General features: G+C 40.9%; 1 protein-coding gene across 1 annotated transcript in view; it reads right to left on the bottom strand.

The window, feature by feature from the left end:
• The window catches only part of nkd1 (NKD inhibitor of WNT signaling pathway 1), a 32,166-nt gene extending 19,271 nt beyond the window's left edge, over positions 1 to 12,895 (bottom strand). The window contains exons 1-3 of the mRNA XM_072380177.1: positions 12,731 to 12,895; positions 12,577 to 12,609; positions 12,217 to 12,356 (exon numbers count right to left, since the gene is read on the bottom strand). Coding sequence (XP_072236278.1) covers positions 12,217 to 12,356; positions 12,577 to 12,609; positions 12,731 to 12,755 — 198 coding nt within the window. The 5' untranslated portion in view covers positions 12,756 to 12,895. The remainder of the gene's footprint in view (positions 1 to 12,216; positions 12,357 to 12,576; positions 12,610 to 12,730) is intronic.
• Between the last annotated feature and the right edge of the window lie 12,832 nt (positions 12,896 to 25,727).

Below are 25,727 nucleotides of genomic sequence, written 5' to 3'. Positions count from 1 at the left end.
AGAGAAAGTGAGAAAGATGACGAGTGTGTGCTGGCACAGATCCAACTCTGTGAGTTAGGACAGAAAGTTGCCTGAAGCATCATCCTTACTTTGGTGCTGCAGACATGAACCCATTGGGCCAAGTTTTTTCTCCAAGAGTCTATGATTGAAGCAAAAGGGTACATTAAAGTGCAAGTAATATGTACTTGTGTGTGACTGTGGGAAAGTCCCACAAGGCCTCTTAGTCTCTGTGCTGTCTGCCTCCATGACCCACCACACAGGCTGACAATTTATGCGGCTGACGACAGTTACCCCTGATCGCGCGCCAGGGCTCAGTGGAGGCAGGCCTCCAGAGCCATGGCAGCACTACTGGCACTCCGTCAAAACTCAGGAAAAATCTCATTAGGACTGCGACTGGGTGCCTCCTGCTCCACCATCCACCCAGTGCAAGAAAACACCTTCAGGAGTGCAACGGTTGGAGCGGCAGTGCCCACAAGAGGAGGGACAGACTTGAGCAGCTATTTAACAAAATGAGACAGACAGAGTGACAGAGACAAGGATGAATGTGCCTCTGCAAGTATGTCTGCTTCCCCTAAAGCCTCTCGAACAGGAGATGGCTGAGGTTGCTGGCATTCACGTAAAAGCTAACCAGAACTGGAGAGGTTAAAACAGAGCATTAAATAAAGCAAGAGGTGATTACTTTCATGTATATCATGTTCTTCAGAGCCGCAGTATGTCTATTAACTGTACATAGGCAGACTGAAGACCACAAACACTATACTGACATATATGGAAAACATCTGATACATTAGTTTCATTGCTGCAGGTCTGCTTAAATACACTGAGGACTTCCATGCATATTTGTTCTTTTCATCCTTTAAATTTAGCACACTTGGCGAATAAAATGACTTTGATTGATTCTGTCTGACCTGGATAGCAGCCATTAGCTAAAGTTTATGAATCATTAACTGAGAAAACAGCTGTAAAGCATGAGAATTTTCAAAAACCCCAGTGCATGCAGGGACCTAGTGCTGAAAACTAAGAAGTAAAACAACAAGAAAAAACTACCTCTTATTAGTTTTAGAGCTGCAAATTAGCTTAAAGGTGTAGTGTTACTCGCACAAGTTCTCAGGAGAGGAAATACCCCCCCTTCATACCAAGGGGTAAACTGAGATACACCGGAGGCAATTTCAAAGGACTGAGCAGCACAACTTTTGGAATCTGGAGAAGTGCCTATCCTGCAGTGTGTGGTAAGGGTGGTGGTGCGGCAAGAGGAGGAAAACCTGACCACAGGTTATCATAAAGCAGCAGTTTGGACCTGGCTCCAGGCTTTCCTTCCACTTCTTAATGCTGGAGTACTCCTCACCTTCCAGCAACATTAAGCAGCCCCATTCAAAGCGCCACGTCGCAGTAAAACATGACGCCCCGAGATGGAGCCAAGATAAAGGGTGTTGATGTGAGGTAGCGCAGCACTGCACTGCCTCTGACTGAGGCTTCAAAGAGGATCAGTTTTCACACATGAAATAAAGATCTCAGATAATCATATAGTATACCAAAGCTGACGTGAGCTGGTCCCTTTACGGGGGAAAGGAGGATGGAGACAATTTTCAGACAACATCTTCACACTAAGAGCCATGGCAAGTGAATCTGTGCATTTCTCTCCAGCAAAAAAAGATAAAGTGTTTTTTCCTTTTTCTTTTTTTCAAAGGTACTATCTGGCTCATCATCACATTATCCACTCAGGCACTCTTGAATTTGCTCCTTTAGAACTGTCGAACAGATGCTTGGGTAAAATGTCAAAAAAATGTCAGTTTTACAACGCATTGAACAAATGCCTAACACACATTTCATGAACAGTTTGAACAGCCAAGAGGAAATTATATCTTCTCTGTTTTACAACGCAATTTTATACCTTTGATAAGAGACTCAGAGTCTTTCCAGAGGTCACGCACTGTAAATCTTTGATGTTGAGCCTCTCACCCTTTATACTATCTGGTGGATACTTTAAATGGGAAGCACCTTGCAGAATACTTGGTATATTGTATTTTTTAGGTAAAATATTACACAGCTGAACAGCTTTATCACAAAGTTAGTATGTGAAACATGACAAGAGGCTTAATCTGCTTGGAAAAGACCAAAAAAGTAGTTGAACACGAAACTTTAAATCACAATCCTTTTTTCCTGAAACTCAACCAATAAAGTGCAATACCTAAACTGAATTGATGACAAATAATTAATAGGACATTTTAATGTCCTTAAGCTTTGTCAGCTAATGAGAGCCAACATATAATTTGACTTCTCAGCTTCATCGACAGACACCTTCCCTGCAGACTCGGCGGCCCCAGGCCTGACACCCTTCAGTCACGGCACACCCGCCTCTCTTCCTGCACCCCAGGAAGGAAATTATAGCCATGAAGTTTGGATCCATCACCAGGCAGGTTGGAGGAAGTAGCTCTATGATTAAAGTGTGCATGGTCAGCAACACATAAAGCTTAAAGGGTTTGAGGAGGCTGCACATGCCAGAGGGCTTACCGTGTTAACTCCAGTTCATGACACAGGTCATACAGAGATTCACCACACAAACATACACAAAAATGAGGCTGGAGGAGTCTCTCAGTAGAACTTTGTGCTGGGTATCATATATCAAGTCAAATTCTATGAATGAGCACATTAACCCTGGGTTATTGCTGGGAAACAGACTGCAGAGACACAAGCTCACCAGCTGTATTCTCTCTGAATTCCATTTGTTTTTTGTTGTTAAAAGGATCAGCATGGGCTGGAATTGGATGCATCCCCTTTGTAGAAAGATAGTGCACAGCCACCAGTCATTTCTCCACGTCAGATTAACATTGCAAACACTGCTGGTCACATTACCTCACCCACATCAAAGGCTGCCTCCTGAAAGGCTCAGTGGAATATTAGCAGAGATTTACAGCCCTCATCTCTATGCCTCAGAAACATGCTGATCTGAAGTAAGCTCCCTCCCCCTCTCACTTTTTTTTTTCTGTTGCATTTGTGAAGTTGGCCAACACTTTAATGACCCATTTACAAAACTTTTACACCTGCAACGATAAGCTTTTACAACTCAGTCAGCGCCTGGGGCACTAAGCCCTACCTGTTACTCAAGGTAAAAGCCTTTATTAGCTTTTGAAAAACATGTAACCGCAGCAATTAACATTTATCACTCTATTTATCAAAGCTGAGAGAAGTAAAGGGAGGAAACAAGGTGTCAAAGGCTGCCTCCCGCTCACATCCATTACAATGGTGTCACGCGGCAGGACTCTACTGGGTATCTCTTACCTAATATTATTTTTAGTACTACATTTTCCAATACACTCAACTCAACCCCACTTAAGCTATACCACACAACAGGGGAAATAAAACAGCTTAACCATGTGGTCACCTCTACAGCAGTTTGGAGACATCCCTTATAGATCATTTCCTTAACTGCAACAAGGTTATTGTAGGTGAATCTCCACAACTACATACAGTATGCAGCGCTTTTTCTTGACAGTTACACAGTGATGAACATAGCAGGAGCAAGATTGGATTCAGTGTCTTGCCCAAGGAAAATGTTACCACACTGGGGACTGAATTGCCCAATATCTGTTTGGAGGACAACCAGCTGTAGGGCTGCCAGAAACGATTATTTTAATAGTCGACTTATCACCAGTTATTTTTTTCGATTAGTCGACTAATCGGATCGTACGTAAACTGAATGTAAAACATACAGCTTATCGCACCAGGATGCAGCTGCTCTTATATAACCATCATTATCTTTCAGCTTGGAGTGTTTAAGGTAGATGCTAAAAAAAAGACAATTAAGATCATAGTTCATTAACCCTTTCATGAAATATGCAGCTTGTAGCAACAAACAATTATTTAACTGTGTAGCAAACACACAAAAATAAATACTTAAGGTTTCTGGGTTTTTATTAGGTTTTTCTTTCCTTCATTTGTCGCATCAAACATAGCTGCATTTAAATCAAACGAGGTAGGCACCTGAAACTAAGGAATTATTGGGAAAGATACTATAACACCAGCTAGTATATATCATATTTTAGTCAGGCTCTAAAGTGAATTACTGTCGTTTTGAGTCATCCTTTTGCTAATCAAACTGCATCTGAGCTAGAAGAGGAGCCTTTGAACACATTCCCCACCAGCCAATGAACTCCACAATTAAAATGATTGTTTGGAAGAGAACAGAAATTGCCTGTCATTTGTTCTTGATTTACAGCTGGTCGCCACCTGCCAAGAGCAACAAATCACAACATTATGGCCCTCTTTGATTTCTGAAAAATGACACACCTCATCTTCAAAAGCTTGTGTGCTCAGTTTAACTCTTAGATACTTCACCCTCACTGAGGAAGAAATGTTTGATTTCAAAACTTTGCCCTCCTAACAGTTTGTGCATGTTTGTCAGTCATTGCTGCATAAATGTAATAGATTATATAGTCAAGACAAATGTTTGGCTCCATGCCTCCTTCCATGCTTAAATGTCTGAGACTCTGTGCACAGTCTGTGCTACGCTGCTAGACTGTGTCTAGAGTGTCTTAATAATTAGTCAAAGCTCTCTTTGAGATGAGACAGTTCTTCAGTCATCTGGGTGGCTTCAGACGCCAGTCTCAAGTGCTGCAAAGTGTGGGAGGAACAGGGTTTTAGTCAGAAAGTCTACCTTGAGGGCAGAAAGAAAGTGACAGCCACTTCAGCCTTTTATCAAAGCCAAATGAGAAGATACGGCTCTTTAACTTGTCATGTCAGCAGCAAAAGCTTCACGATCCCACTCTTAAATAGCTTAAGCACATGATACTGGATGTTTTTTCAGTGTTCCGTCGTGTAACAAGAAAAATGCATTTTATACGTTAACTGTCTATGTGTACATACGTTTGTAGTGTTTTTTAAAGGGGCATCTAAGTATAAAATCACAGCCTTATCTTTTATCAGTTTTTTTTTATTATCTGATCTGCTGTGTGTTAGATTTAAAGCCAGACTGCGCAGAATAGATCAAGGTTTTTGTTATTATCTAAAATATACCAAGCCTGTTTTGGGAGTTGCAGCTGGTGCCTATTGCATGTAGTGTGAGCTTAATCCAGTCACTATACATGTGAAAGCGGAACCATGGATGAGAAAATGCCAAAGAAAAAAAATGAGATGATCAGATTTATTTAAAAAACTGCTCCAGATGACAGCTGACGTCAACATTTTTTCTGTGATAATTACTGACCCTTGTCAGCTCCTAGTGGTTGGTGGCACTTATGAAAACCTCTGACGTGTGCACGTTGCCCCGATGGGACTGACCTACCCACCACGGTGGCCACATTTTTCCTTTCTGCCTGGGCACACACAAATCAATGCGCTCACCCACACATATATGCAGACCATGTTTGGAGCAGACATTCTGCCAGCCACAAGCCACTACCTCAAAACATCCCTCACATCTGACCTTTTAACTGTGGACTTAAAATCCCTGTAATTACAGAGAGTGTTTCAACTTAGCAAGTAAACATAGCAGCAGAAATAGACGCTTCAACTACTATATACAAGCGTGTCGGTGCCAGAAGTACATTTCTATTCATAGCTGACTGGAATTAGTGGCTTGTGTCACTGCTCACCATAATGAACCTGCAGCGGAGTAGGTTATACAGTTACAGACAGCAACTGAATTCTACAACCAATGCTCAAACAACGGTTAACGTGAAAAGGACATCTATGCAAATATAGAAAAGAAAACCCTATTCAAGAAGAAGTTGAGGTATTTTGTGTTGGATCCAAGCATCAATGGCTCAATATAGTCAAGTAACTTCCTCATAATTTCGTAGCTCAGTTGCATCTTAACAGCACACAAGATGCCCCAAAACCATCAGCGAGGCGGGTGAAATTTAATATAATATGATTTGTGAAAGCCTCAAAGACAAAGGCAAATGTTTACAAAAGTGAAAAGCGACATTAAATATTGATGTAAATATGTTGAACACACTTATAATCCAACTCTCAGCCCTAAAGCAAAACTATACTAACCTTGTGAGCTTTCAGACCGCTTTAAAGTAATACAATTGTCCCAAAAAAAAACCAAAAGAAACCTTTTTCAGAGGCTTTTGTTTCTTTTTTCTAATTAAGGATTAACTTAGGTGAGGGAATGGTGGGTTTGACAGACAGGCCAAATGTCCCCTTAGGGAGCCCAGGCCTGGTCTGCTCTATTGAGAATCTACAGGGTGAGGTCCTCTTTGGACTGTGGCACCTGTGGAGTATAAACACACCAGGGGAGGACAGCTTTCCTTTCAGCGGGGCCGATCTTCTGTTTAGCTTTCCTTCTACTAAAAACATCCCCTAACAGACAATCCAGACCTCCTCCAGGCCTGGCGCCACAGGAAGAGCTGAAAAGGCCTGGAACCTCCGTCAGGGAGAGGCACAATGCTCTCCAACTTTTGTTTACCTAAATTCACTTCCTCCATTCCCTCCACCTCAGGTGGCCCTGGAGCCCTGGTCACCAAAGCACGCAAACACAAGGAGGATAAATACACCAACAGGGCTTAAGGAGGTTGTGGAGTCCATCACTGGTGGTTCCCTAGATCCAGTTTGTAAAATAAACAAATGGAAAGGAATCACATTGGGACTCTGTTGGCTGTGATAAATGGATTCATATCATAGAATGAAAACACATGGGTAACGTGTTTACATATGAGAGTGCCTCCGTGCTGCATGGCACACTCGTGTACATGCACATTCCTTTGCATGTGCACATTCTCATGAGAGCTTGACAGCAGTTGTATGCAGATGATGATCTTGTCCAAATCGAGAGCCACTGTGAGTGCTCAGTGAAATTATTCTGCACTAACTGCACGGGCCACAGCGCAACCCACATGGGAGCTCGATAAACAAACAACAGAATTATTCAGGGTTTAAACACTTAAACACCCACTTTAGCGGAGCCTTTTAAGTGGGTGGTTAAAATGTGCACTAAGCTCCCACAGAAAGCCCAGAACTGCCACAGGGGCCCAAGTCACCAGGAACTTCCCAAACCCACACACACAGCCCTCTCTTTCACTGACCGCCTATTCTTTCACTCATGTATCTAGATTGTTCTTTTATTTCAGTGTTCAAAACTCACTTTCAAAAGTCTGAAAACCAACAGTGTAAAGTAGAGTTGGACTGAACAGTGTTTTCAGAATATCTAGTAATTGGAAACAAAGTAATGCCCAACTATGAAGATTTCTTTCTCTTCCCGTCACTGCAAATAAACCATTTATTATTTTACACCTAAATTAGTGCACAATAGATTGATTTATTTATTATTTTACACCTAAATTAGTGCACAATAGATATATTTGACAAAAAAGGTACGTATATCTTGTGAGTATAACACTGCATGTCACATTTACATCATTACAAATGAGAAATGGAACCAATTAATACCAGCAACTTTCCCACCAAGCAAAAGAGTCAGATGTTAGTGGGTGGAAGCGGTACATTTGCTTCGTGTTCAAGGGATTCTAACTCTCAAAAGTCTTTGATCTATCACACTGACTGCATGAAACTTGCAATTATCCATCAGTCTAAATATTTTAAGCGTAATTTGTTCTCCCTTTTTACTTCATCTCATGTCATAATTGGCAAGGAAAATACAAACAAGTTCAGAACAGAATTGAAGAGCAGAAAAAAATGGTTTATTTTCTATGGTTTCTTTAGGAGATGTGAAATGCCACCCTCAAGTGTGCAACAAAACTCCCAAGCCAGAGAGACACTTTGATCAACAGCTATCCATTGCTCCAAACTGAGCATATATTTAGGGAAACAAAGCACAATCTCTGCAGCTAATCCCCTGAGATTCAGAGCGCATTCCCAAAGAAGCCTTTGATCTCTGGAGTGCATCTGGACAGCTGACTCCAGACATATTGCACACTTGCATGAACAGCCATGCACAAACATAACCATTCCACTTAAGACTATCAATGTGCCAAATGCACGTTTATTTCTGATTACACCTACAGTGACAGCTGATTACTAAAGCATGTTAAGAGACTTCTACAACTACAGTACTGTGTAACTTAGGAAACTGGTGTGTGATATGTAATAGCCAGTGTGAACTATAAAGAGAGCAGAGGATGCAGAGATGCTTTAGCTTTAACAAAACAGGAAAGGTGGATAGTGCTGATCAAATGTCTGCATGTCACCAGAGCTTTATCTACTCTATCAATCTTTCACAGAAGACGCCATTCACAACAACTGTCAGTTATCAGCTCCGCTTTGTCACGCAGGAGAAACCCCGCCAGCTTTAAATGACCTATGTGACATATAATGCCTGACGTGACATGAAAGCCACCTCCACGTACAGGAACCTCCCAGTCCGACAGCTACACTGATGTCATCCCAAGACCTCCAACAAGTCTTCTCATGAGTAAAAAAAAAAAAAAAAGGAAAGAAAAAAATAACAGCCCCTCTATAGCCAGGTGCTACCCCTCCTCCCAAAGACTGAGCTTTTCTTCTCTTTAGAGTGCGGCTCCAAACTTTTCTCCCAGCCTCTTCAAAGAGCAACAACAGGGCCTCGGTCCCTTGGGACCGCAGAGGGGGTAGAGCCCAATGGGAGTGGGGCATACGTCACACAGCATGCACAAGAGGCCAGCCGGTGGGAAAAGAAAATGCACAGGGTGAGGACAGAAAGGAGGAGAGAGGAAGAGGAGTCTGCATTTGAAGGGTGCTTTCAGCTTCCAGACAAGGGCCCTCGCTTTGTGAAAACAACCAAGAAAGAAAAAGCACAACAGCAGAAGCGAAAAACGAAGGGGCGCAAAACCTGCCATGTCTTTTAGCAGACTTGGAGGCTGGGGGACAGTGTTTAAAAGCTCTAGGCCAATGTCCAAAAAGCCTTTATACTTTAAGAAAGCCAAAAGAAAAAGAGAGAAAAAAGAAGAATCAAAGACCATGCAACCAACTGTGAAACAGGGGCATTAGGGGCAGAAGTTCAACTGTGATTCACTTTTGAGTTGCATTCTGTCATCACGTGTACCATAGCTTTTTGTCTGCGCTCTATACAAACAGATGGAAGTTCTGTTGAAGAAGAAAATCTACGTTTTGGGATGGCAAGAGCAGCAGCTTGGGAAAACTGGACATGGGGGGTTTTAAAGAGAAGGAGGAGCCATTGGTGTCACTACAAACACCTCCCTGAATCGCTCACTTCAAATGCAGTCTCATTTCATTAACCTCAACCAACACGGGGCCACAGGGTAAACGCAACAAACAGATGGGGAATAGGGCGGGAGAAAGAGAAAGGATAAGAGGGTAGAACCAAAAGGGGGGAAGGGAAAGGGGGGGTGCTTAGATGACTTGTGAGGAGAGTCATTAAACAGCGTATTTCTGACGTTAGTCTTCACATCTAAAAACCAAGGCAAAGTGAAGCAAGCTAGTAAACTAGCCACCAACAATTTGAACTTCCAAGTTTTATGTTGTGAAAATCTTCAGCCCTATCTATGTCTATGTCAGTAAGAGATTTCCACAGCCTGCAAATAACATAACAGATTTATGGGTGGGTGTGGACGCTGTGCTGTACGCTGGGGAGAAAGTGTGCTGAGGCTCACATGACCTGGATCTCATGTTTTGAGAACCGCAGATCCACCTGCCCACACCACTCACTCACTGTCCAGCAAGCATCTGACCACAGAACTCATGAATGAGTACACAGCCTGCGTCAAAACACGAAAAGTCTTCCAGCGCACCCATAAGCGTATGTGTATCTCTGCGTACTCAGCTTCAAGTTAAACCGATAATGCCATCAAGCTGCTAATGTGAGCATCGCCTCACAACAAGAACTTCTTTGAAATATGCATTGTTCCCATTGGGATTACGATGTGGCTGAGATCGGATCAAAAGAATTTCAAGAGTGGACTCCCTGCTGTTGACACCCGACCCACATTCTCCTGGACCCTGGTTCAGCTGGGAGGGGAGCTTAAAGAACAGCGTCTATAAATAACTATCTCACCAGGTATTCTTTACAACAGAGACAATTTTTAGAGCTTAAGAGTAGACATTCTCTCATATGACAGCTTAGCTTTTGAGTCTCAGAGCACATGGGCGGATGAAGCTTTTAAACTTCCGTCTCAATAAGCAAATAGCATGAATATTTTGAAGATAATTTTGATCATTTAGTAAAGAAAATTGAGTTTCATATGTGAAATTGTTCACTCAATGCTCTGGAAAATGCTGGGACCTCTGACTCTTCGAGTAGCTCTTCGTAACAGCCCTGATGTGAACACATCAGGCAGAAACATTAACTATCATTAAAACTTCAGAAAGCACTTTTAAACCTTGTTGCATCTGCCTGATTTCATGACTGACGCAAAGATTTAATTAAGGTGTCGGGGAAACTGATGGCAAAACAGAAACAAGCTACAGAAGCACATTCTTGGCCTTCAATGCCACGCAAATGCTCTAAACTGCGGCGCCTAGACTCGAATTATTTGTTCAAGCTGAACCATGCTAACACCAAATTGTTCAAAAACATCCAACCCTTTCTGCAGGGGCCCCTCCGTCCTGGGCCAAAACTCTACACATCACCGTTGTATGGAAAAGAAGGATGTGAATATATAAAGAACAAAGTAGTGAGTGTTTGTTTTTGTGGTAATAATTTATGGTAATTGCATGGTAATAATGTGGTTTTAAATGCTTAAATTGCCCAAAGCGTATGAACCCTACAAAATACATAAGCAACAATGTCAGCGGAATTGCTTTGCTGCTGCGGCAGCATCTCCATCCTCTGGAAAAGAAATACAGATCCGGGTCTTTCATTTAAAGCGATCCCTTAAAAAAACATCCCAAACGAACAACATTAGGTGCTGCGGTTTCTACAACTGTGGACACACATCAGGATTAGCTCCCAACACTCAATGAAGAGCCGTCTTCAATAACTAAATTACAAAGCTGTCAAAACCATCATAAAGCCCATGAAAAAACTACTCTTAACTTTAGACCAGACTTTTCATTTTTGTTCTCTAAGACATCAACCATTTTTCTTTTTTGTCATCTGTTTTCCGGAATGCCACTACTTCCTCATATCAAAGGCAAGAATCCAACCCAGCAAGTGTAATTCCGTCCCACTTGTGTGTTAATCAGTTTAAACATGCCGTAAAACATGACCTTTACTCAAGAACTGCCGCATGCTACAATAGTATAAGTTTCATCATAATAAGCAAATGAGCAGCAAAGGTACAATAAAAAAAAAATGTGTTTACTACATCAAGCAGTTAAATGTCAATTACATGTATATTCTTGGTCACAAACCAAAGGAACTGTCAAGTGTTTTAAAGGGAAAATAGTGCCATGCGACACCAGAACAGAATATCACAATGGGTGCCCCAGTGTGTTCAAAATAAAATAGATCCTGAATCTTGGGCTACGTTCAATAAATAGCATTCCTGCTCGAAATGTCTGAGTCGTGGGTGGAGGAGCTGATTTCCCTTTTTTTTCTTGATGGGCTCCGGTTCCTCTAACATGCTGCCTTTGAGGAAGGCATCTCTAACCAAAGAGGCTTAAAGGATCCTCTGAAGCAATTCCAAAGGATTTCCCCACTTGACAACAACAGCACAGTTTTAACTGCACTGCCAAAATACAAAACAAGCATGACCTCCAACATCTCTCCCCAGCTTTTACAATGCACACTTGTCACCAGATTGTCACTCAGCAAAGCTTTTCAACTTCTATTGTTACTTAAATTACAAGAGGGGGGTGGTGAAAAAAAACTCAGAAGAGTAAAACAGGCTGATATAAACTATGTCCCCTGCAGGAGTAGATGCAAACTCAGCCAAAGCAACATTAAAATTCATTGTTTCAAAATAGAACCACAAAATTGTAAAAAGTGTAAAAGGCACAAACGGGGAATTTTGCAACTTGCATTGGTGACTGGAGGACGAGCTGATTGTTTAGTGTGAAATCAGAAACTTTTCATCACTATGTTCAACCAACATGTGTGCATTACTTTCCTCACCAGCGCTAATCTGCTACAAAAAGGTCTACCCTTCAACGGGGATTTAGGAAAGTTTGAGAACACTTTGAAACATCGGCAAAGGACGACGTAAGCCAAAGAATAAATGTAGCCTCGCGCTTAAGTAGTAATTAAGCGCAATTACCACAACTGCCAAAAAATGTGTTTAAAATGCGCGCACGAGCACGTCGAAGTAATAAAATAACACTTCAAATATGAACTCAAGAAGAATATGCGACTTCGCCTGGAACACGTCCAGTCTTACTCACCCGTGCAGTCAACCCGCAGCTATTCTTGAGGTGATAGTCCTGTTGCTCGAGGCGAGAGCTCGTGCAGTAGTATTTCTGCTTCACTAGCCAGTCGTCGATTCCCTTTCTTGCCAAACAGGCATTGACTACAAAACTGTCGCCTGAAACACAGAAGAGCAATATTAGCAGACGAAAACTATATCTTCTCTGGCAACGTGTTTTCTAAAATGCGCCCTTCTTCACAGAGTCGGACTCTCCGCTGTGAAGCTACTCTAATGAGTGTGGAAACTGCTCTGCTATTCGCAAACTGACCTAAAATTCTTAGAAAATATTATAGTGCATCACGCAAGGAAGGAAAAGATACAGGGAAAAAGTGCTTACCTTCTGGACTCTCCCTCGGTTTACAAATAGCGGCTTTAAGGATAGAAAGAAAAGACACAATGAATATGTTACTAGAAAGTATCGCAACACTGATGAAAATTACTACAACTGCAACTACAGCTGTGATTTTTTTCTTAGGACTAAAAAATCTTACCATGTTTCGAGTGCAGTTTACCCATTTCTATACATTGAGTTGGAGTTTAAAACCATCAGATGAATATAATCCAAGGAAAACAAAAGAGACAGGCAACGATATCCAGACAGTTGAGCGTCCGTGGAGACTGAGAGCAGACTACACTCAGCACAAGACCGCGCGACTGGGGAGCCAGGCGAGCCTTTGATCCACAGTGCCGCCACCTACAAGACTAATGGAATACAGCAGGCGGACTGACTTCCTGTCAAGACCTTCAGAGTAAAAGGCAAGGAATCGATGCGTAGTAATATAAGGAATAGCCTACTACGATACGACATCCTTAAGGATTCAAAGCCTAAAAATTAAACTCATATCCTTAAAGTTTTGAATATCTGACGCATCGTGAATATCAAATTCAAAATTTGAACTAGTACACTGCAATTAACCGACACAATAAAAAAAAAACAATTCTAAAGCGTGCTATTTCCGGAAACTGGTACTTATTTTCAGTCTAACTTGACACAGCTCGTTCAGCTTTCTCCACTACAGTGTCTTGTCGAATCGCATTGAAGGTGTCAACAAAACGTTAGTTTCAACCGTAAGAATTTACTCACCGCCCCCGAGTGTAAACAAATACGTGCAAACACTGAACTGTGGAGTTGGTTCACTGAAATGGGGCCCGGGATCTTCCGCGGGTTCGCGCGTGGGATCACAGTTTTGGGGCTCAGATTACCCCAAACCACAACGTGCAGTTTGACACGTTTTTTTTAGTGCATGTAGTGAATACAAGAATGTATGTAGGAGGTGGAAAAGAAAGTTGCCAAAAGTTTCCCCTGGTGCAGCAGGACTGATTACCCCTACCTACCTACATCAAATAGCAGGGGCTACGTTTTTTTCTTTATTTTGGAGTGAACTATGGCAGAACGTGCCATCGTAAAATGCCAAGGACTGTCTGGATTCCCTCTTTATCTTTAACTGCTTTCTTCACGTTAGTTGTGAATACATCAGCAGCAAGTAACTGAAATGGGCCTCCTGAGGTCAAAATCAAATCATGAGGCTCTGTGCTCATCTCCCTGGGGTATTTCACATGAGAATAAGGGTCTTATTGGAGTAAGGCAGATGAAAGAACCCTAAGATGCTTTTGATGTCTGCAGATATACAGTATAAGACAGCAGTCACTGTTCCAATTCATGTTGGGCTGCCAGTATCTCAGTGTGACAGTAATATAGCACACAGTGGGCATCACTGTGTCAGAAATCATCATTTTTGCTCCGGATGTTCTCCTAAGAGATCCGTCTTCAATGCTCTAAACATTATTAGTGTATGGTCAAACTTTATCACGCATCAGACTCAATCATTTTGCAGAAATTCTTACCAAATTAAGTCTGTAAATAACGAGTGACTCCTTATCAGTTATACTTTTTGTTTCTCCTCTGATATACAGCAAAGCCCAGCCCAGTCCACTTCTATGAAATTGTGTGTGTGGGGGGGTTCTTCCCTAACTTATAACTTCATTTTGTCTTCCCCAGATATGCATACTGGATCAAGCTGCCTATTTAGAATGGGTAGCCTTTATGACTTAGGCCCAGTGAACAATAACACAAAATATCTGCAAAGGGGTTGAGGTTTAAAAGATCATTGCAACAATATATACAAGGGGATTTTATTTATCTATTTATTTATTTCTATCTATCTATCTATCTATCTATCTATCTATCTATCTATCTATCTATCTATCTATCTATCTATCTATCTATCTATCTATCTATCTATCTATCTATCTATCTATCTATCTATCTATCTATCTATTAAAAAAAATAGAAAAAGTGATCAGTTACACAAAAAAAGTTTGTCTTAGATGTGCAACAACAACAGGCAATAACAAAACATAACAAAAGAATGTGCAACAACTACATGTTGTGACTGAACATGAACAACTCTTAAATATATACGACACCATTTTTGTTCAAATGTTTTACCAGGTGTTTCCTTTGGTGCAGGTCTTTGCATAAAAGCGTTCTTTTATTTGTGTATTAACTGAAGAAAAATATAGAAAAGAGGGAGAGGAAAAAGTGCCATGTTTTACCAAATGCTGGTTGTCTAAATTTAGTTGTCACTTGTCATTTCTGAGGCCTTGTGTAGTATTTCTTTGAAGTCTTAAAACATAAGAGGCTTTTTTCTGTGTCTCTCTTTTGGAGCAAATAAAAAAAAATAGTGCTCAACTATACAGCCCTTGTTTTCTATTGCTGTGTGCCTCCAGCACACCAGTATGTCAAGCATACACTATACAATTCATATATTTTGCAAAGACTATGCAAAGCAAATTCAAAGATTTGCATTGAAACATATAATATGTGTTTGCCAGCAGGTGCTTAAAACATGTTGAAAGGGACAAAACTGTGTTTTACTAAATCATTGGATTATTAAACATTTTTTTCACAGGTTTTCTGCCGAGGATTTTTCAGGTAGGTCTAAAATCACAAAACCAAGACATGGAGGGATTGTGTGTATGGGGCAAGTACAAGCCAACACTACAGTTGACACTGAAACATTATAAATAGGCCTACAGCAGTCCATTAGCCTTGGACTAGCATCTAGCCAGGTAACTGTTCTGCCTTCATCACAGAAGGCTGGATGCCAAAATTTGCAGAACTTAGGATGTCTACTTAAACAGAACACACCAGCTCAGAGAACCAGATTCCTGTTCATTCAAGCTAACCATCTTGTATAGTAGTTGTTAAGCACTGTATGTGCACATACTGGAGATACACACCATGGATAAATCTTTTTAGAGCCAATTCTGCACTGTGGAAATTTCAGGTCTGTGCACCTAGCCCGAGAACCAAAGAGCAGTTCCACTCAGTGAACTGATTTTGTGTAGAGCCAATGCGATCGAGAATTTTGGATAACTGCCAAAACTGCTTCATTTTTCAACTGATACTTTTACAAACTTTTATCAGAAACAGCTGGGGTTAACTGATACACTGCTGCAACTGCATGAACCGACTTTCTCCCTTCCCTACTAGCGTGCTTATGCTATGCTGACATTTCAGCTAACAATTTAACAATTTAACACAATTTAACACAATTTAACAGTGTCAATAACTTAATTGGGTAGCATGGTGGTGTGGTGGTTAGCACTGTCACCTGACAGCAAGAGTTGGTTCCTGGTTCAAATTCCCAGCTGGGGCCCCTCTGTGTGGAGTTTGCATGTTCTGTGCGTGGGCATGCGTGGGTTCTCTTCGGGTACTCTGGTACTTCAAAGTTGACCCTAAGAGTGAGTGCGTGTGTTTGTTTGTCTCTGTGTGGCCCTGTGATGAACTGGCAGCCCATTCAGGGTGAACTTTGTCTCTCGCCCAATGGCAGCTGGGATTGGCTCAAGCACGCCATGACAATAAATTAGATTAAGTGGTTATAGAAAATAGATAGATGGACGGATCACTTAGTATACGACTGAAAGGTGAAAATTTGGCATTTCCAATGTGCGTTTGGGATTTCACGACTAAGCAATTTGCTTCAGTTTAAATTAACTCCACTCAATTTACCCCATTAGTACAGTTAATTTGGGCTGATCTAACATCTGATTATAAAGGGTTTTCAGCAGGCATTCCTCCAGCATCTCAGTACAGAGAGCACTGTTCATTTTCTTACGGTTTTGAAACCTAATCTTATTTTCTTGATAATTGTTTTGACCATGTTTGGCTGAGTGACTAATATACACTTATCTGAACATAGATTTATCTGTGCTTTACTCAGACCTTAAACATTCTATCTTTTCTGGTGACTTTAACATTTATGTAGATAATCCCAATGTCTTGCCTTTGTACTTTCAAGCCACTGATCACATATGAGGTCAAACTTTAGATTTGGTTCTCAGTGAGGACCTATTCTAACTTCCAGGGATCAACCTCTGTCTGATCTTTGATTTATTACTTTTCCCTCCTCTCAGAATAGATATAAAGTTGCCAAAAAGGGTAAATTAACAAGAATACTGACATTCCTTTTTTATAGAAGGCCTTTTAAAAGATAAAAAAAAGAACTTTTTGTGGCAAAAATGAATCATCAAGATCAAGATAGAGGAAAACTCAACTTCATATTGATATCTGCAAAGACAGCATTTGTTTTCATAAATCAAAGTTCTCCTTACTTACACAGTCCCATCTCTCCAGCGTGAGTGCTTTTTATTTGCTATTAGTGATAAAAAAATATATAACATAATCTCCTGACCCCCAACTGCAAAATGAATTGCTTGTATGTCTGAATATATTGCAATGAAAAACAAAATTCTACAAGAATTAATGAAACATTTCAATCTGTCTGTGATCTCATTATTTATTCTGCCTACAAGTCTTTTATAACGTGTTATAAGCTCTTTGGCAGTTGGTTTGATATACACGGCTCACTTCTGTCGGGCATCTCTCCAACATCATTAAAAACGGCATTTTTCAGTGCAGATGCTTTAACACTTAATATCTGCAGGCTGATCTAAAAAATCCTCTCATAAGTAACGCTATTAATAAAGTTCTTTTTAATCAAATAATTTCTTTCACATGAATGACATCCTTTCAGCTTTCAGTAAGATCTCTACGTACATCATAGCACTAAATCTGCTCTCATCAAAATCTGAAATGACATCCGGCTGAAAAATTATTCACTCAGTTCAGAAAACTTGATTAATGCCAAATTGGAAATTTAGCTGAAGAACCTCCCCACTTTTTCTAATATAAAGAGTGAATAGAAATTAAATGATAGATAAAACTCACAACAACAGCACACTTGAACAGCAACATTGTTAACTTTGGGCCCTCAGGCAGCACTGCATTAAAAAAAGACAAGATGGGCATGTTAACATTAACATCTGGCATCTCATGCAAACTAGTCAATAACATCCAATAATAGTGGACACGAATCTAAATACAACAATTGAGGGAATAGAAGAGTTTTCCTGAGGATTGCATAGTTGTGCCTCCCTGAGGGCATCAAGCCAAATTAGTTGAAGAGGACATATCCAGCTTGACAAATAATTCCTTTTGCTTTTTTTTTTTTGATTATTTTCATGAAAAACTTTATTTCTAATGTAATTTGTCATACATTTTTATTTATTTTCATTTATATTGTCATTGCAGTGTTTTCTATCTAAAGCTTGATGCAATGTGCCACAATGAACTCGTCTTTGAAGACATTCATGTCACTATAAACCCTCAACTTCGTTACACCCTACTATGACTGGTCATAGAGGTCACAACGGTGTGGTGTGAGTTCATTGCACGAACCAATTGCAGAAGAGGTCCTGTAAAATCTGTAGATAAGTGACTAATACCCACAGGCGTTAGACAGTATACAGATATATCTGAGGAAGATGAATTTCTAGTAAAGTTAAGATCAAACATTTAATACGGCCTCAATTTTCAGCCTCCATCACCTCTTTAGGGATAAGGCCAAAGCCTAGATGCATGTCCCTAATGCAGCCCTGTAGTTGCATACTACTCAGTGATTTCCACATCATGACTCCATCATCGCATGTTGTACCAAGAGGAATCAGGCTCCCCTTTGAACTAGACTGCCACAGACACACAGATGAGCTTGTTATTATAGCAACTCGTCTGAATTTGCTGGGAAAACGGGGCTGTCCCTCTGACACACTTCCTGTCCTTTGAAGAGGCCAACGGAGAGATGGCTTTGCGGGCCCTATTTCCAAGCTTTGCCTTTGATGCTTGTGAGAGCGGAGGTGGCGGGGGTTTAAAGCCATCTCAAGGACGTGAACCCCCAAACTTTCAATCAATCCACATTATCGTGGGATGGAGTTATTTTAGCCTGACATATTATCAAATTTGAGAACAAATTAAGTAAACATCTGGCTTTTATTGAGGCAATTGTCAAATGCAGAAGACAGCTATCTCTTGATTTCTTTTTCGTCTCTTTCTCCGTGGTGACGAACCTAAATAGAACAAAGCTATATTCTGTAGACATCTGCCTGATTGATGTAGGTATTTATTGGCGTTGGGGAGTGCCTACCTTGGTGGCCAACTTTGGCTCATTCCACCATAAAACAGGGCATTCTCCCTGGAAACAAGGGAAAAAGGAAGGCGGGGGTGGGTGTGGGGTGGGGGGGACTAAGATGGCCAGATTCAATGGAGTCCAATGGTTGGTCTGTATTTATGTCCTTGTAATGTAACAGTGTAAGGGGACCGATGCTTGGCAAGCCCACTGGAGGAAATGCTGCTTGGTGGTGAAGAGGGGGATGTGAAGCATACAGAGGGAGAGAGGAGCAGCTGCTGGCCACGAAAAGCTCAAACATGTGACTGTTGCCTTTATCTTGCGGAACAAAAGGGCGTGAATGTTGTAAGGGGCACAAGACAATTGTGACCGAAGTACAGTGTTGATTCCTGCTGCGATAGTGACTCAGCCTATTGTGGTGGCCCAGCATGTGATGTGTCAGGTCTGTAAGAAGGGAAAAACGGCCTCACATGCAATTGTCTTTCGGCTGCATGTAAGATTCAGAATAATCATGTGCATATTGGATTCTGTTAGTTGTTTGGTGTCAAATTTGTGCAACCATATACTCTTTACTACTACTTCATTTGTATTGTGGAAGTAGAATAATCCATTAACCTGCACCAAATATATCCAAACGTATGTTATAATTGGCTTTGCTCTTAGACATTATGTATTCATATTCTGGATTTTACTAAATAACCTATGTTCCTAGTTTGCACTTTTCCACTGTGCTCATACTACACAATAGATTACCTTAAATGTTCCATTACTTTAAGATAGCATAACTAGACTAAATAACTGGGTCAGATGAAGCTTCTCTGTCTTGTCAGACAGACTGATAAACGCCTAATACAACACTCACACACACACATTGTTAATCACATCCAAAGAACACGACAAGGACAATGGTTCGCCTGCTCATGCCACTAAAAACTGGCCAATTATACTCTGTCAAGTGTAATCACAACCTCTGGGAGATAAAGCTGAATATAAATATGAAGTGTTTCTGGATATCAGGACTCGGCCTGACGGATTTCCTGCGAGAGCTCTGTCACTGAGTCCAGCACTGCCATATACTTTACATGTGACCACTAATAAATACTTTGTTTAACTTAAGATTATTCCAGCTTGTTCTTGGACTTCCAATGAAAGAATCGGGAAAACACGTATGAGGAAAAAAAAAATACTTCTCAGTGAAACTTATCTTGAGCAGGATGCTGATCCCATACTTTATTGGTTTGTAGTGTAAAATGGGGGGGGTGTGGGCTTACCATCCCACTTACAAATTCCTTTTTATCTTTTAGGCGGCATATAAAACACCACTAACAGAGCCTGAAGCCCACTGACATTTCTTATTTGTAAAATGTGTCTACAGTAAAGCGTGCAATGAAGTGAGTGTGCAAACACACAAGTGCAGACTTTTTAGAGCCGCCACTGAACGACTGGTAATTTTTCCAGTGTCAAAGATTTCTCCAAATTTAGGCCCGTATAATCAATACTTTCTGCTTCTGTACTTCTCTGTGCTATCTGCGCTCAGCACTGGCTGCTTTTTTTAAGCAGAGGGGGTGTAGCCCCATCCAGAACGAGGACACAATTAGTGTATTGAGCCGAAAACAGTGGGGTTCCCCCTTTGATGTTGGGATCAAATGAAGGAGCTGTGTGTTTTTGTCCAAAATGACAGGCTTGCCAGGTTTACTAATGGGTAGCTAATAGAAAGAGAGGTTTATGATGCTCATTAATTACACAGTCTGTCATGTGTTGGAAGGGTAGAATAGAGGAGATATTGGGGAAAATAAAAAAGAGTGGGGTGAAACAGAGGAAGCAAAAGGAACAGAAGTGGGGGTGGTGGTGGATAGATGGCTGGGTGTATTCTGTCAGGGGGAAATTGGAAATGAGTGGAAAGAAAGAGTAAGGGCAAGGAGACAATCTCCAAGGAGATCTCTGCACCAAACCTGAGTTGACAGAGAGCGAGAAAGAAAAGAAGAAGAGAAAGAAAGGAACAGGAGGAGATAAAATAATCCCTTCCCAAAGATAAGAGCAGCCACCAAGACAGGAGCTTCAAAGAGCAGGAGACACTCTCATGGGATCGTGCCATAAACCGTTTCCTCATCTTCAGAGGAAAATTCAGTCCCTGATCCAAACACGCCCATGCTCTCAGCACCCACCACTCTGCAGGCATCCAACGCCCGGTGACTCCTGGGGTGGCATGCACACTTCCAAGCAATCCTGCCTTTGAACTGCTTGGACTCGTGTTGAGTGGCGATGGTGATCAGCACATTAGGTGCAAATGTGAATAGTTAATAAAGAGAGGAGAAAAAAATCACAGCCCATCACTTCCACTGTGGGGAAGGCTAGTGATCTCTGCTATCAGCTTCAACCAGCACAACTCCTATGGACCTTTTGTAGATGCAGTTTGTCATTTCAAGCTGAGCCACTAACAATACCCTTGCCATAGGCCTTTCCTTTGTGATAGAGTAGATGTGTGACTTGTGGGATGTTGCTAGTGGATATCACAGTAAGTTTAGGCTAAATGAGACATTAACACTGAGCCAATCCAGTGACCTGTGAGACATGCAGGCTGCTCTAGTCCACATAGGGTTGGGCACCAGTGGGGCCACTCAGCCAGACAAGGTTTATTTAGTTAAGCTCCAAGTCTTCCGCACATAGAGGCGTGCAGTGCCATGGAATTCATTATCCTGCGCTCTAAATGGGCTGCTGGTGTTTTGAATAGTTTCAGCAGGTTTTAAAATTGCACTCTCTGCTTGGGTTCAACTGCAGAGGCCACAATCAAATTGCAGGGAGTGTTATTTCATCTTCAGAGCAGTCAGCTTGAAAAGTAAGACCAACCTCCACGCAGGAAAGCAATGGCAGGCTAATACCCAAATATTTAGCAGCACTTTCCCATGTGAAGAGGCCATGGCAGAGGAGCTTCCTGTCTGCAGAAATGTGACCTTTCACCTACAGATCTTTTACAGCACCACAGCAGCACAAAGTTATAAATGCAACCAAAATTAGCTGAATCACTGCAATGTAAACATGTAAAGAATTGTTTTCCTGTCTAAATGCAAAGCAGTACTGATAGTAACAGGCAGTGAGTTGTGACTCAGATTAGCAGGTTAGCACTCTATTGGGAAATGGTTTATCTGAACTGAATTATGGTCCGTAGAATATCTAAAGGTACTATTATCTCACAACTTTGTGATTTAGATTTGCAAATTTTAAATCAAAACCTTATCATAAAAATTAGATCAAACTGTCTAAGTTCAAAGAACAAAAATTTCCTTTCCTCAGCTGCTCAGAGGAATTCAATTTTGAGTTTTAAACACATTCATGAATGAAACATCTCACTTTAAGAAGAGTCTACTCTTCTACAGAAGAGTAGAACAGTGTATGTGGCACCCTCTCAAAATAACTATTCCAAAGAGCATTTCATTTTGGAGTGTTTTGTCAGTATTCTTTTTATGCGTTTACTTAAAAGAATCTTGTAAAACATGTCATTTAATGCTGTCAGCAGAAACAGGCATGCCTCAAGCAGCATTGTCAAGCAAGTACTTCAAATTATTTTTTCACAACAGCAAAACAATTCTGGGTTGGCTCACAATGAGGCCAACAGAGTTCTGTCTGTAGATGCTCAGCTAGAGAGCAGCGGGTGCTTTTCAGAAGAAAAACAATAAAAGTTTTTAATTCTCTTAATTCTTTACTGGCTGGTTCTTACCTTCATAAAACGTTTCAACCACCGTACAATACAATGAACAAAAACAGCATGCCAATTCCATTTATAGAACTGTTTTAGTCACAAGCCCAACCAGTATGAGTTACAGTTTCAAATTTGATCATACTGGGTTGACAGAATTAAGTTTGATTTCAAGATTTCTAAGCAGGACTATTTCTATCAAAGCAATTTGTTGGACTTTGTATCACTGATGTAATGAGGAGAGGAATGTGGCGTCATAGCTTTAATTCAACAGTATCCACTGTATGAACATGAGAGTGCTGTGGACAGAATGGATATGAGATGTGGTGGGCTAAAGAAAAAACAGGCCTCTCTCCTTTGTTTCCCTGTTAAAACATTTGGAGGAACAATAAGAGCAGTAGGAGCTACAATAGCACTCCTGTAAAGCAGTGCATCTGAGAGAGACGATAATTGCTTGCATCGGCAGCAACTGACAACATTTTACTACCACTACTAATGCCGGTTTTTGGCAGGCATAATGTTTACTTTAGTTATACTAGTATTGCTTTCTAGAATTTGTTATTTTGACTGCATCCACAAGATAAGATAGTAACTTAACACTAAGCTGACATGGAATTTTGTTGCCCTCTCAATGACCAGCCATTTTAACATTGATTCAGGTCTCTCCGTCCTCTTCTTCTGGTAGAATTAATATTTCAGAAACCTTATGGCCTCATATCTTATGTTATGGCCTCATATCCTCTGTTATGTGAAGTACATCATCACATCACCACCTTGCTAAGCAGTCCTGCATCCTGTTGTGCTCAGCTGGATTGCTGACTGAACTCAAAGTCACTCACATGAGACTCCCAGTAAGGTTATCAAGGTGACAAAAATGAGAAGACAAAGATATTACTCTCCTTCGCTTGGCAAATATTAACAATTATGCATTACTTCAATACTTCACAATACTAATACTAATACAATACTTCAATCTAACTAAATTACATATTTTTAGATGTAAGGGGGTCCAAAACAAAATTCTATGGTTGTGCTTTTTCTTGTTTGCCTTAAGATTTCGAGTTGTGTCTTCAGACACCCAAATATATGCATATGTATTGTAAGCTGAGCACCTGCAGTGTAAGTAAGACTTTTTGTTTCGTCGTTGGCAAAGACAGCTATGCTGCGCATCGATTTTGTCCTCATCTGTGTCCTCATCTGTGTCTGTGTTGCCTCTAAGTAAGATTCTGACTGAGATGGCGCTCCCACATCAGATTTTGTCACACAGATGCTGTTCTGTTTTAGTAGTTTCTCGTAGTTTTAAAGTCAAACTGTTTCATTTACTGCTGAAGTTAACTTAACAAGGTGTGTGGTTGACTGTGAGACTGAAGTGTTTGTCACAAGTGCTCGGGAATATGCTTTCATCAGTGAGTGAAAATGTTGAACTGCAGATGGGAGTACAAGAGGCGACAGAAAGACAGGCTGCAGTATGACGAGTAAGCCTAATATTTGGATGCACTGGGCCCACTTTGACCATCTTGCAGTGGAGCTCACTACTGACTCATTACTCTATTGGCTATTGTTTTATAAATTGTATTATAATTATAGTTATAATTGAGGTATGACAAATGTAAACTGATTTGAGCTCCACAGTTTATGATAAACTAAAGTCATTGATCTTTTATCTAATTTGGTAGAAACATACTTTTTGTGATAAGAATGGTGTTATGAATGTGACTTCTGAGGGCAAAGTTGTAAACACCATGGTCTTTTCTAAATTACAGTTAGATTTTGTATCTTGATGGATAATGATAAATCATATAATGCAGAGATATGCATGTATCTGTTCAGATGGCCATGGTGCCCATGTTCCAGTAACCCGTAGCACTCCATACCACCAAGTACCATTCTGTATGAGATTCAGAGGAGTTCATAAAAAAGTGGGACATGAATGTGAACTAGTTTGATTTAGGACTTTGTACTTAGTTCAGAATTTCAAATAGTAAACTATGAACTTGAACTACTTCAAAATCTGTGTGAACTGAACTTTGAACTAGCTCTTGTGAAGGGTGAACTTGTACACAATGGGTTAAAGGTGAAATCTTTGCAGTGATTTCAGGAATGTTCACATGTACAATGATCTCCCAGAAAAGAACAAATAAGAGGCAACAGAATGGATTTAATGTTTTATCACAGTTTCCAAACACACCACAAGGACAACTCTGCACGTGAGCCATGTCAGAGGAACACTGTGGCCAAGTTTTGTGATTTTGTGCTCTGATTGTCAGAGCAGTGAAAAATACAAAGACCTACTTTCCCCTTTATTCACAACAGTATGTGCCCATTGCCTCGAGTAGTGCTACCTCTGTTCAAACTTTTCATGAACGAGCAACATCATGAGCAGCAATTTGGGTTGGTCACTTAGACATCTGCGATATCTGAAACGTTTTTCTCAGCAGTCAAACCTATATTACAGATATTGCTAACTGTCATTTTATTACAAATGACACTGCTCCATGTTGTGTTGTACATGGAGGACCAAACTGCTGCTTCCTCTGGGAGCAGATGTAATTACTCTCCAACTGGCCTAACTGTTCATAACTCACCCGACAGATGTCTGCCTTAGAGGGTTTGCATGTCTGGTGCCTATTTTGTTAAAAGCTTTGATTTTCCATACACAGTTGGCATAGCCTGCTGGACTTGACAGTGCAAAAAAATTCCTCTTTCCCACACAACAGAAACCAGTCAAAGATGTCAAATTCTGCCATTTCCAGGAAATGACCATCCAAAAGCCTTCTTTCATCAAGAAAAAAGGTTGTACCTTCAGGGTCATGTTGAAGAATAAAACCAAAATCAAATTTCAAAGTGCAGGCATGAAAAGTCATGTGTAGCATGTAGTAACATTGCTGCTAACAGATTCCTCTAAATGTTGCACATGAGAAACAGACATTTTTTTGTTTTAGTGAAAATGTAGGATGCTGATAGGGAAAAAGCTTAAACAAAAGACTAAACCAAAAACAAAGCCTGTTTCGGAGTCTCAGCAAGGGTCGCAGTGAAAAGTCAAATCATATATACAATGTAGTCAGCATAAGTATAACATTACTCAGTAGAAAAGGATGTACAAATAAGTTCAGTGCATTGTTAACTGGCTGTTGGGAGGCCCTGGGCTGAGAAAAGGGGATCGTCAGCCAGTGATGCATTACGTGAGTCGCTTTCCAAACAGTGAGTGAGTGAACTGACCCCTGAAGCCGGGTCACCGCATGATGCCCCAGTGTCCACGCAGCAAGCCTCCACCTTCTCCCCTGAGAGAGGACAGTTGGTTCCTCACAATAAGACAATTCTTCTCCG

The sequence above is a fragment of the Leuresthes tenuis genome, unplaced genomic scaffold (assembly GCF_036924035.1).
Source record: "Leuresthes tenuis unplaced genomic scaffold, fLeuTen1.0.hap1 SCAF_2, whole genome shotgun sequence".
Taxonomy (NCBI): Eukaryota; Metazoa; Chordata; class Actinopteri; order Atheriniformes; family Atherinopsidae; genus Leuresthes; species Leuresthes tenuis.
Note: the sequence above shows the minus strand (reverse complement) of the source record. Positions and strands in the feature narration are given on the sequence as shown.